Source organism: Leopardus geoffroyi, chromosome C2, assembly GCF_018350155.1.
Source record: "Leopardus geoffroyi isolate Oge1 chromosome C2, O.geoffroyi_Oge1_pat1.0, whole genome shotgun sequence".
NCBI classification, from domain to species: domain Eukaryota; kingdom Metazoa; phylum Chordata; class Mammalia; order Carnivora; family Felidae; genus Leopardus; species Leopardus geoffroyi.
The window spans coordinates 69,418,966-69,432,682 of NC_059333.1; the positions used below are offsets into that span (position 1 = coordinate 69,418,966).

Here is a 13,717-nt window from a genome sequence, read left to right on the forward strand (position 1 = left end):
AGCGGCTTTCTACAATTTCATTGGCCGGCGTGCCATTAAAAGATCCAGCACACTGATCTCTCCGGTTTGGATCTGGAAAATGCTTTCTATGGGGAAATGGAAACAACTGTTTTCTCAATTTCCAGAAAATCGATGCTTAAAGACAGGAAACCAATGGCATCCTACACCCCGCCCCCCCCACCCCCCCACCACACCCTTCAGTGAGATATTTTGCCCAAATCAAATCGTGTTATTTTCTTCCTTGATACCCTCCAGTGGCTTTCCGTCACCAGGGTCTAAGTCCTGCCTGCCTCTCCAGACGTATCCTCTCTCTGCTGACCCCACTAACTGTCTCGCTATTTCCCACTCTAAAATATGTCTGCAAATACTCCCACAACTTTTCGGTGCTTTATTTCTGGTCTCAGGACCAGATTTGGATCACATAGAGGCCAAGCCAGAGGGATGGAGAGTCCACGTCAGGAAGAAGCCCTCAAGTAACGACAGACGGGGAAATGAGAATACACACTTGAGCTCCCGCACCCTTCGGTTAGCTCTGAGTTCCCAGGGCCACTCTTCTCCCTTAAATCCCAGGATATGAGGTCACTCTTTGTCCCGCCGTCACATTCCAGGCAGCCCCGCTACCTGGCCCTCTTTCTCACACATGGTCAGGGAGCTCTTAATTCTACTGCCAAAGTTATATTTGTTACTTAGTTATGGTCTCTCTTTCCCAATAACTCCAAGGAGGCAGCTACTCTGTCTGAACCGCTCTGCTCTGTCTCCAGTGCCTAACACAGACAGGAGCAGAGTGGTGCACAGGACAGTGGAAGGAGGCAGAGGAGGAGGAATCTGCACGAAGGATGGGGTACCTAACAGAGAGAGAAGAAAGAGTGATGGCCAAGGCTGGGTCCAAAAAAGAGGGGGGAAGCTAGGTTTTTGACCCTCCTATTTATTTCAAAGAAAACTCCCCAAGAGGAGGGAGCTCCTGGCCAAATCTATTCCCCAGTGAACACATATTCATTATTTTAAAATTTACTTTAAAAAAATTGTTCCTCGCATTTTTTTAAAAATTATTTTAGAGAGAGAGCAGGTGCACATGGGAGAGGGGCAGAGGGAGACAGAGAATCCTAGACAGGCTCAATGCTCAGCAAGGAGCTCCGCAGCGCTCGATCCCATGATCCTGGGATCACGACCTGAGCCGAAATCAAGAGTCGAATGCCTAGCTAGCTGACTGAGCCTAGATATTTGGTCAAACACTATTCTGGATGTTTGTGTGAGGGTGTTTTTGGATGAGATCAACATTGAAATCAGTAGCCTGAGTAAAACAGTTGCCATCTCCAATGTGGGTGGGCCTCATCTAATCAGTTGAAGATCTGAACAGAATGAAAAGGCTGACCCTCCCTCAAATAAGGAGGCATTCCTCCTGCCTGACTACCTTTGACCTGGGACATGGGTTCTTCCTCTGTTGTTGACTCCATCTGAAATATCAACTCTTCTGGGTTTTGAGCCTGCCAGCTTTTGCACTGAAATGACACCATCAACTCCCCTGGTTCTCAGGCCTTTGGACTTGGATTGGAACTACAGGGTTGGCTCCCCTGGGTCTTCACCTTGCTGACTGCACATCTTGGGACTTGTCAGCCTCCACAATCACGTGAGCCAATTTCTTGTAATGAATCTCTTTCCACATATATATGTACAATCTATTCCGTCTCTCTGGAGTACCCTAACCACAGGTATAAGCACCAGCCCACTGGTTCTCAAAGTATTGGTCCCAGTATGCAGCAGTATCAGCAGCAGCAGCATCACCAAGAAAACTGTTATAAGTGAAAATTCTTGAGCCCATCCCAACCTCCTAAATCAGAAACTCTGGGGCAGGCCTAGCATTTTGTGGTTTCAGAAATATCCTTCAGGTGACCCTGATACATGCTCACATTTGAGAATTACTGTATTAGGCTAAAGATATCACATCGGTAATTGAATCCTTCTTTGCTACTCAAAGTGTGATCCACGGACCAGCAGCATGGGCATCCTCTGGGACTGGTTACAACGGCAGACACTCAGGCTCCCACTCCAGACCCATGGAATCAAAACCTGCATTTTTAACAAGTTTCCTAGGGGGATTCGTGTGTCCCTGTGTTTGCACCAAACAATCCTGTAAGGTGAGTATAGGCCATCCTGAGGCCTGGATCTCCTCTGGGCCTGCCAGTTTGGCTTACCTTGGGCTCCTGAGCTCAAGTCTTAAAATGAACCCTTTATTACTTGAAATGAGCTAAGTGAATCCTTGGTCCCTGGAACACAAAACTCAGACCACCAAGTATGGGGCACCTCTGTCATTTCAGCACAACCCCTCACTCCACCCCAAGTTCTAGACTCACTCTGTGGATGTCATTGCCCAGGACTACTCACCACCTTATTCATATAAGGTGGGTTTTCTTTCCTTTTTTTTTTTTTTTTTTTTTTCCTGCTAAGCCTTGTTTATCCCTATTTATTTATTTATTAAAAAAAAATTTTTTTTTCAACGTTTATTTATTTTTGGGACAGAGAGAGACAGAGCATGAACGGGGGAGGGGCAGAGACAGAGGGAGACACAGAATCGGAAACAGGCTCCAGGCTCTGAGCCATCAGCCCAGAGCCCGACGCGGGGCTCGAACTCACGGACCGCGAGATCGTGACCTGGCTGAAGTCGGACGCTTAACCAACTGCGCCACCCAGGCGCCCCTGTTTATCCCTATTTAAATGGGAGCTTCTGAAGCTATGCGGTCCAATGATAGGCATTAGCCATATGTGGCTATTGAGCTCTTGAAATACAATTAATCTGAATCAAGATGTGCTGTAAGTGTAAAATATACCCCAAAGGCTGAAGACTGTAAAATATCTCATTAATAATTTTATACTAATTATATGCTGAAATGTTAGTATCTTGGATATATTGGGTTAAGGAAAATATTTTATGAAAATTGTCTTCACCTCTTTATTTATTTATTTATTTATTTATTTTTATTTTTTCAATATATGAAGTTTATTGTCAACTTGGTTTCCATACAACACCCAGTGCTCATCCCAAAAGGTGCCCTCCTCAATACCCATCACCCACCCTCCCCTCCCTCCCACCCCCCATCAACCCTCAGTTTGTTCTCAGTTTTTAAGAGTCTTTTATGCTTTGGCTCTCTCCCACTCTAACCTCTTTTTTTTTTTTCTTTCCCCTCCCCCATGGGTTTCTGTTAAGTTTCTCAGGATCCACATAAGAGTGAAACCATATGGTATCTGTCTTTCTCTGTATGGCTTATTTCACTTAGCATCACACTCTCCAGTTCCATCCATGTTGCTACAAAGGGCCATATTTCATTCTTTCTCATTGCCATGTAGTACTCCATTGTGTACATAAACCACAATTTCTTTATCCATTCATCAGTTGGTGAACATTTAGGTTCTTTCCATAATTTGGCTATTGTTGAGAGTGCTGCTATAAACATTGGGGTACAAGTGCCCCTATGCATCAGTACTCCTGTATCCCTTGGGTAAATTCCTAGCAGTGCTATTGCTGGGTCATAGGGTAGGTCTATTTTTAATTTTTTGAGGAACCTCCACACTGTTTTCCAGAGTGGCTGCACCAATTTGCATTCCCACCAACAGTGCAAGAGGGTTCCTGTTTCTCCACATCCTCGCCAAGCATCTATAGTCTCCTGATTTGTTCATTTTGGCCACTCTGACTGGCGTGAGTTCACCTCTTTTTTTTAATGTGGCTACTTAAGATTCTATACATGGCTTAGAAAACTTAAGATTCTATACATGGCTCGCATTACATTTCTATGGACAGCTGTGTTGGAGAACAGGCCTGTGGCCCCGCAACTAGAAGGAAAGCTCCCAGAGGGCAGGAGCTGTGTCTCTTCTTTGCTCTGTGGCAAGTCTCTGTGACCAACCCCCTGGAGGTGGGTGCGTGTCAGGACTGCTGCGGAGAGCCTTTCCAGGGCTCACACTGGGGCTGTATTCCACTACATAAGGTCATTGTATGAATGGTCCTATCGTTAAGGCGTCTGTGCTCATAGAGGATGTTGTATGTTTCCTGGCCTGGTGACCAAACAGGCAATCAGACGAGAGAGCATATTCATCTATTCTCCATGCAAGGATTTCTCTCTGGAAGTAGTGCTCAGGATGTTGATACTGGGTTCAAATATCACAAGGCTACATTTACCCAGTACCTACTATTTTCCAATGCTGCACTGATCCTTACACAGCTCTGTGGGGTAGCTGTTAATTCCAGTGTACAGAAAAGGAAATAAGGCTCCAAAAGGAGAAATTCCCCATAGTTAGAAATGAGTGAAACTAAATTCCAAGACCATTTAACAACGCTGCCTTCTGAGTCTGACCACTAGGGGGTCAAGAGTCTTCACATATGAATTGTACTCTTAATTCCAGGACCTCTGATCTTTCCAAGTAAGAAGCCTAGCACAGAGTTGGTGAGAAGGCAGGTGGCTGCTAGATCCCCTTTGTAAGAATTCCCATTCCCCACCAGGCCCATGATCTATAGGGTGGTCCTAAGCCACAGCTGAAATGGCCCTTTGATGCAGAAGCAGAATGCATACACGGCCATTCACATTTAAAGACGCTGCAGCTTTTAGGCCATTCTCTATCTCCTAGGATTAGAACCTAAAACGTCTCAAGTGGTCTGAGCCTAAGTCTTCCCAAATTAAAACCAAATGGGAGGGGACAGGATTGAGAGCCTTAGTCTTCTCTCCTTCCTCTGTAGCTCTCCTGTCTTGTTTCCTTTCTGTTGCCCACATCTCAATTATGCAGGAAAAAATTTTAGTAGATCATCAGCTCTAACGTCCTCAAAAGTGGGAGTTGAAAAAAAAGGTTTCATATTACTTGGGTTTTAGGTACCTCCTCTGCGTGCCTAACCAACTCCATTCCTTTAAAATGGATCACAGAAAACAAAGGCTAGCCCAGCATATAGAGATCACTGAATTTAAACCCTTTATTCTGTAGGAACAGAGGTCCAGAGGTTTAAAGTCACACATATGATTGGTGAAAGCTGGGACCAGAACCTTGGATCTCTGACTCATAATTCCCCATTTCCCCGGCAATAAACAGAAAGTAAGAAAAGGAGTATTATAGACTGAACTTTTGTGTCTATCCAAATTCATATGTTGAAGTCCTACCCCTCAGTGTGACTGTATTTGGAGAATGGGCCACAGAGGTGATAAAGGTTCAATGAGGTCATAAGGGTGGGGCCCTAATCCAGTAGAGCTGTTGCCCTTATAAGAAGAGGAAGAGACACTGGTGCTCTCTCTCTGCCATATGAGGACACAATGGCCATCTGCAAGCTAGGAAGAGAGCTCTCATCAGAAACCAAACACACCCTCCAGAACTGTGAGAAAATACATTTCTATTATTTAAGCCAGACAGTCTGTGGTATTTTGTTATGGCAGCTTGAGTTGACTAATACAAGGGGGGAAAGTAATTTTTATTTATGGATATTGAAAAAGTGCATAATGTAGGGGAAAGCACAGAACCAGAACTGTCCAAGATGAGGGCCACTCAGAGACTCTGATCAGGTGCCACTTTCCATTTGGAATGCTCCAGCCCACAGGCACTTGAAGGTCATTAAAAGGAATGAGTCACTCAGTTAAATAATTTGGGGAAAGCATCCAAACTATGCACATTCTGTTCTGTGAAACAGCCTGTCTTTCAATGATGTAGGGAAGCAGGGAAAACATTGGCCCGGGTGCACCTCACCCCCTCTGGAACCTTCCCTGGCTACCTTAATCCTCTCATACAGTGTCCCTCAAAACCAGGTTGGGAAGACTGTCTCCTGAGAGAGGAGAAAGTGAGTCTGACCTTCTGGTTTATAAGCCCCTGGAAAGGCTTATAAGCTGAGGTCAAGGGAGCCTCGTCATAACTCTGAGGGTCTGACAAACCCCCACGTCCTTTCAGACATCAGGCCTTTAAGCAGCAGCCAGTGGCCTGAACTGGAAATGTTCTCCTCAGTGGAGGGGCTTCAGCATGTGCGGGATACACTAGCAGCAAAAGAAACAGTTTTACTTATGGTCAATGTTTTTCCTGGAAGTTCACAGTTAATAAAGTTGGTAGAATTTTTTAAGTACAGAGGGGAAAAGGAAGACAAAATAATTAGTGTTAACACATTGGTATGTTTATCTCCTATATATTTTTCTGAGTTTCACAAAATTTTTATAAATGAGCAAGCCTTACTTTATAATGATGATAAGAAACACTGCTCATTCATTCTCCAAATATTTCAGTACCTATCCTATGCCAGGAAGTTTTCTAGATGCTAGAGATACAGCAAAAACAATACAAAGTCCTTCTCTTCCTAGCATTTCTAGTTAGAGGTTCAGGGGGAGTGGGAAGATGGAGAGTTCTGGGGTTAGGGTGGTCAGAAAGGGTCCTCTAAGGAGGGGACCTGGAAACAGAGACCTGAAGGAGGACAGGGAACGGCAGGGGAAGGCCCTGAGGCTTGCCGAAGCAAGGGCGGTGGGGAGCAGGGAGGTGACAGCATGACCACAGTGGAGGGAGCCTGGCCAGGAGTGGTTGATGAGTCTGGAGAGCCAGGTGGGGCCTGTCTGGCCTCAGTCTCAGTGTGAGGGGAAGCCATAGGAAGGCTAGAGCAGAAAAGTGAGGTGATGTGAGGTTGACCGTGTCTCCTGGGATGCCTCCCTTGTTCTCAGGAACCACATTTCCCCCATTAGACTAAAAGGTCCTGAGTTCAGAGCTCAGCACGCTTTCCCTTGTGGGTTTCTCTTCTGCCTGAGAGGGGCAGAAGCAGGAGCTGCAGGCCTTGGGGAGACTGACAGCTCATCTCCCACCATGATTCTCGCTTCCTGAAACTCACCTTCTACAGTCAACTCCACTGTCACCTGGCGGGCACCACTATCATTGGTGGCTTCACAGGTATACTTTCCCTTGTCGTCCTCATGGACAGCATGAATCACAAGGCTGAAAGTCCCCCGGATACCGCAATCTAGCAGGAAGCGGCCCCCACCGGTGATGGGTTGCCCATTTCGGTGCCACGTCACCTGGGGCTCTGGGTAACCCCGGACCTTCAAGGAAAAGAAGAAAGGGTGAGAGCTTATACTTAAGGAGTGCTTCTTATGTGCCTGGTGTTGTTCTGGGTGCTTTTGCACGTATTAACCACTTAATCCTCATAACATCCCTTGGAGCAGATACTACTTTCATGGCATGAAGAAACCGAGGCACAGAGAGTCTTTCGGTAGATTTTCCGAGGCCTCACAGGTAGAAAGGGGCAGAGCCAGGCATCCTGGCTCCAGAGCCCACTATGCAAGTGACTCAAGCCTGGCTACATATTAGAATCACCAGGGGAAGCTTTAAAAAAATACTAGTGCCCAGCTCCTACCTTGGATAGATTAAATCAAAATTTCAGGGGGTGGGGACTAAGCCTGGGCATTCTGGACCAGGGCTTCCCATTTGGATATTCAAATAAATCACTTGTTAAAATGCAGATTCTGCTTCTCTAGGTCTGGGGTGGAGCCAGAGATTCTTCAGTTCAGACAAGGTCTCAGATGGTGCTGATGCTTCTGGTCTCCAGAACTCACCCTGAGTGGCAAGGTTCTACACTGGAGTCACCCGGGATGGTAGCCATGCTAGCCACACATGGCAACGGAGCGCTCCAAACAGGGCTAGTCCTAACTGAGCTACACCATAAGTGTGAATTACACTCCAGTTTTGAAGACTTAGTGCGAACAAAAGAATGGAAAATTATCTTGATCATTTAAAAATGTTGATTACACATAGAAAATATAGTATTTTTTGACATGTTAAGTAAAATATATTGTTAAAATGAATGTTACTTGCTTCTTTTCACTTTCTTAATGCGGTACTAGAAAAGTTACAACAACACATGTGTTTCTGCTTGATGTGTTCATGGAGCTGTGCAGCTCTAGACGGCTGTCTCTAATAACAGCCGCCAACATCTATTGAGTGCCAAGTGGTAAGCACTTTCCTAAGTACCTGTAGCCTTATAGTAACTTGTTCAGAGAGAGATGTTTCCCCAAAGACGGGAAGATTAAGAGGGACAAATTCCAAGAAAAGAAGTCACCTTGAGTTTCAGAGAAAGAAGTTTCCCCAAGGGCCCTCCGACCCCTGAAACTCAACAGGCTCTTCAGAATGGACTCATCTTTGGAGGAGCAGGATTCAGACCGGCCCATCGATGCACAGCCTCGGACCCAGAATTAAGGGATTTTAGCACTGGAAAATGCATGGAAGACATCACAAAAATCTCCCGAGAAAGAAACTGTTTGCATTATAAACTGGTGGTAGCAACAGCTTTTTTTTTTTTTTTTTTTTTTCCTACCCATGCATCCACTGCAAGACAAAAGAGAATGGACATGGATGGGACAAAACCACAATCTGCTGGATGACCCCAAACTGCATTTACAAAGAGAGCTTTCAATGACCTATAGCAATAATCCTCCTCACATCCCCAGCAAGGTCAAAGAGATGCTATATCGGTACAAAGGAGAGAGGGGGAAAGCAGGTACATGCATTGCACATTGGCATCCAAACACAGCGACTCCCCTAAGCATGCCAATGCAGAAACAACCATGCTAACAGCTTCAGGAGCTGTCTTTGGACTGTGCTCGTTTCCATTCCCAGGCATCCAGCCATCAATTCATCCTCAAACCCATTTCTCAGCAGCCAGCATGCAAATGTCTTCCTAGGAAAGGAAGCCTGGAATCACAGAGAAAAAAGCCCCAACGTGAATAATCCCCTCTCTGGTTATTCCATAGTCATCCCTTCAATGCCACTTTATCAACCTCACAAGGCCTGCCTCCCCATCCTCCCTAATATGTAGTCTGGCCTCCATGAAAAACGCAAAAAAACAAAAAAACAAAATCAAAACTTCAAATCAATCCTACCCATCTTATCTATAATTTCTGGAAACAAAAAATCCCTCTCTCATTGAAATCTAAACCATATTCGTGACAGAGACTGAGTATCTGTGAGGGAATGCTCAGATTCTGAAGTCACTTCCCCCCGAAGCAGAAAACAATGTCTGAAGGCACTACAGCTTCACCGAAACACTCACGTCCTATCTTTTGTTTTTTAATTTTTTTAATGTTTTTAATTTTGAGAGAGAGAGAGAGAGAGAGCAAGGGAGGGGCACTGAGAGAGGGAGACACAGAATCCGAAGCAGGCTCCAGGGCTCTGAGCTGTCAGCACAGAGCCCGACGCGGGGCTCAAAGTCACGAACCATGAGATCATGACCTGAGCCAAAGTTGGATGCTTAACTGACTGAGCCACCCCTGTCTTTTTCTTTTTTTTAAAGCTTTATTTATTTTGAAAGTGACAGCAAGTGAGAGTGGGGGAGGGGCAGAGAAGGAGAGAGAATCTCAAGCAGGCTTTGCACTGCCAGCGCAAAGCCCGACTTGGGGCTCAAACCCAGAAACGGTGAGATCATGACCTGAGCCAAAAACAACAGTCAGACTCTCAACCAACTGAGCCACCCAGGTGCCCCTCAAGTCCTATTGTAAGGTTGATGGTGCTGAAGGGGGCCACATTCACTTGGACAGATAAGGTCTGACATCTATTATAATATGAAACAAAGTGTTAACAGTGGTTATCTCTGGGTCTCTCCTCTTTTTCTTTACTGAGTAATTATTTTCTCGTATTTCTGCAAGTAACATAGCTGGCCTTTGTGAAGTAGAAAAAAAATTTTTTAATGAATATATGTATTTCTTTTATATTACCATGTATAACGAATATATAAACATTCATTAATCTGTCAAGGCCCTCAAGGTACTTAAATCTAGCAATGGAAATAAAAGCACTCTGCAAATAAACATTATGCAACTTTGATGGTGATAAACGTTGTGTACCCATATAAAATCACATCATCCTGTGACGCTATCTTGGCACAAAGGTTCACACAAAGGAACATCAGACAACAATTACTTTGTTAAAACATATTTTTAGGAAACAACTAATGAAAGACACTCTTTCCTACAAAAGGAAGCCCAGCCCGTTGGAAGTACTATAGTGATTTTGCAAACCACCATGGTCTTCTCCTCCACTCTGTTAGACACAGCCAGCCTAACCTCCAGAAGATGATTAGACAGCCTCCTGACAGTGTCACAGAAAGGGAGTGCAGAACACTGTAATGGGAGGAGATAAATCATTAACTGCACCAAAGGCATCGCTAGCATTCCATTAGCAAGTACTCTGGCCCCCTGCAGCCAGGCCACCTCTGGTGGCCCATCAGGCCCTGGGGCATCAATGATTAACTGGGACTTTGCAAGTATTCTAGACCTCAGGGACTCAGCTCCCTCTTTCAATGTTCCTCTTGCTTTCTACACCACCCTCTCCTCCTCTGCCAATTTACCCCTGAAATGTCCTGTTAAAATAAATATCCAGGAATTTTTAAATATGCTGAAACTGGCACCTCTTAGAAAGTTGCAGTTTGCAGTAGGACTTTTGTAGCACCTTGCACCTGAAGCACACACAAGGATTTCTGGGACCTTGCTCAGTTCCAAGGTCTAAATGATTTGCAACTCCAATTCTTATCTTCCTAATATGAGAAAAACCTTCCACCACTACCTAACATTACTTAAAGACAATCAGCTTTATGTAAACCCATTTTTACTGTCTGTCCACTATCCTGGACTCCTGGGTGAGAAAAAGAGAGAAGCCTGGGTTCACACCTTTGGGATACAAGACAACAGCCCTGCCTTCCCTGGGTGCCTTATCTGCCTTCATCACGAACCTTCAGCCAAGAACCCACGGCTAGAAATTTTGCAGTTTGGTCCCAGGTCACACTAAACACCCACTGATACTTCAGTTTTTAGAGGGCCTTCACATACAGAATCTCATTTCATTCTTGCAACACTAAGAGCGAAGTGTCTTGGGTTGGAGTATCCAGAAGCAGAACCCAAAATAAAGGCTTAGGGAATCCCATCTGTGAACCCTTAGCCAACACAGTGTCTAGGAATGGGTATACTGGTCTGGGGAAGGGGGTCTGGGTAGGGCTCCAAGAGTGTCAGTGACACAGCACACAAAGCCAATCATATTATTAAGTCCAAAGGGCTGAGGAAAGAGGCCCAAAGAAGTAGATGATTAGTCAGTAAATGGCACATTAAGTGGAGATCTTTCTATTCCTCATTGTAAATTCATGTTTTTGGTAGGACAAATACTGTAGAACCTAAAGCACTGATAAGTGTCTTTTCTTTCTCTAATAGACCCTGAATCTCTCATTAAAGTAATATCTGCTCTCCACTTTGAGAAAAAGTGAAAGAGTTCATAAAAGATATGGCCAGGCCAAAAACAAGTCTTGGGTGTTCCCCCAGAGTAACAATCGGGCAGTGCTATAGAGTAAATGCTTGTGTTCCTCCAAAATTCATAAGTTGAAATTTAACTGCCAATGTGATAGTATTAGGATAGGGCCCTTGGGAGGTCATTAGGTCCTGAAATTGAAGCCTTCATGAATGGGATTAGTGCCCTTAGAAAAGGGATAGTGAAAAGCTCCCTCACCTCTTCCATCATGTGAGGACACAGCAAGAACAAGGAAGCAAGCCTTCACCAGACACTGAATCTAGTGGTGCCCTGATCCTGAACTTCCCAGCCACTATAACTGTAAGAAATAAATTTCTGTTGTTTAAGCCACCAAGTCTATGGTATTTCTGTTATGGCAATGTGAACAGTCTAAGATAGACTGGATTAGTGCCATACGTGTGCCCAAGACCCCCCCCCCAGGACATTCAGTGTGATACAGGGAGGGCAGCTTGAGACCTGAGGCCTGAGTCCTGGGACTGGCTTAGCTACCTAGCCTCTTCAGGTTGTATTCCTTCTTCCACAGAAGAGAAAACAGCTCCTGATACCTAAGGCCGTTTGTGAGATAGTATGTTTCTGAATAGTGACCCACTTAGCTTCCTGCCTCTCCCTCTAGTCTCCTCTGGGTCCAGCCCACAGCCTTCCTACCCTCTAATCCTCCATACAGGAAAACCAAGTGACCACAAGGAGACATGCTCACGAACATGAACAGCTAGCCTTGCCTTTTCACCATAATGAGTTTTTGGAAACAGCCCCACAGAGGGTCATTCTAAGGAGAATCATATTTTTGCCACAGTAACCACATTTAATTGGAGGTTGTGTTCTTGAACAAAAGCCTGGGATCAAATAAATCAAGAGCATAACCAACAACTTGTCATAAAAATAAAGATAGAATAACTATAACCCCTATAATAATTTAAAATAGTAAAACTGTGCTCCAGTTCCATAAAATGTCCTCACGAACCTTTATGTCCTCAAAAGGCCTGTAGAGGGAATGGGGGCTCATTCTGTATGTGTTGGGAGATGAGGAGAAAGCAGGCAGTTGCTCAGCTGCTATGTTACACCCACCTGTTATACTCGAGAGACATTTTTTTCAAAAGCTGGTGCTGTTTTGAAATTTACTTAATGACCGAAAATGAAACATTCTTAAAGGCACTAAGACTCTTGATTTTTCTCTGCCATGTGTGAAGGGCTTTCAGTCTATTCCAAGGTGCTCAGGACAGGCTACCATGGCCTACCACAGCCTAAGGCCAGAGGAGCGATAAGCTCCCTGTCTCCACAACCCTGGCAAGACTCGGGGCAACATGTCTGTCTTCTTAGCTTGGGGAGTGGTAGACAGGGGGTGATTTTGCTGTTTTTGATGATCTCCTGCAAGTCCTTTGTTTCTGGTCAGGCCTGTCTCCACATGCACACTGCAAGCCCACACAACTGAAGGCTGATGTTATCAGCCAAGTCAGGCAGGAGATGTATCTGAGAGTCCGCCCCTGTTGGAGATGGAGGGAGACCAAGAGGAGAGAAACCAGGATTGCACTGAGGCCAGGGTGAAAACAGGCCGCCCAGTGGGATGCTAGAGAGCTGAGAAGGTAGGTAGACAAAAGAAGCCATGAGCCGTGAGCTAAAAAACTTCGGGGCTGGGAACAGTAGACTCGAGGGGTTACCCAAGACTATCCACTGGAATCTCGTTGAGTCACTGAATCGATGCTGGGAATGGCTGAGCCCAGCAGATGGACATTTCAGAAACCTGTTAGGCGGAAGTTTCTCCCCTGAGCAGGACAATACCGACTCTGCAACATGACTGTCTACCGGCTTATAATTCCCTGACTGCCTGCAACACAAGATTCTGAACTTCTTACCCTATTTCAAGGCTGTTTCTTACGTAACAAACAAGTTCCCCTATGATAAATTACTTGGTCAGGGCTGGTGATTTGAAAACTAAAAAATAACGGGAAATAAACCAATGGTGCCGAGGAACTGGTTGAAGAGGAATCCTCTGCCCCAACTCCAAGTATAAGCTCACTCAGATAATAAATAAATGCATATGATACACAGAAAGGAGAATGAAAACATTAACACCCCAAACAAATTCAACCACAAAAAATGTCTATAAAACTGACATCATGGATGTATTATGAGGGTGAAGAGTGAAGGGTGAGCTACGGGCATGGCATGACCAAGCTTGGGGGTCTGTGTCTGTGTTAGCAACTGGCACACAGCCCTATAGACAGGCAGTCACTTCGAATAATCCCGTTGCCAAAAGTCAAAAGCCTTAACTGAACACACAGAATCCATCAGGAAGAGATCAGACTAGCCAAAAACAGCAGTTAGTGAGAAGCTGAAATTCTGGCACACCCTGCCCCTAGTCCAAGGTGAAATAGTGAGGGCAAAAGTGGTTCCATGAGAAATAAAATCAGAATGTAAAGAACCATTCCTCAAAGTGGCT

The 13,717-nt window shown here is 45.0% G+C and overlaps 1 protein-coding gene across 4 annotated transcripts in view; it reads right to left on the reverse strand.

Moving 5' to 3' along the window:
• Positions 1 to 13,717, reverse strand: part of MYLK (myosin light chain kinase) — a 280,888-nt gene that overhangs the window by 131,437 nt on the left and 135,734 nt on the right. For all 4 annotated transcript variants that reach the window (XM_045502294.1, XM_045502293.1, XM_045502292.1 and 1 more), the window contains one exon: positions 6,827 to 7,034. In XM_045502294.1, the coding sequence (XP_045358250.1) occupies positions 6,827 to 7,034 (208 nt within the window). The remainder of the gene's footprint in view (positions 1 to 6,826; positions 7,035 to 13,717) is intronic.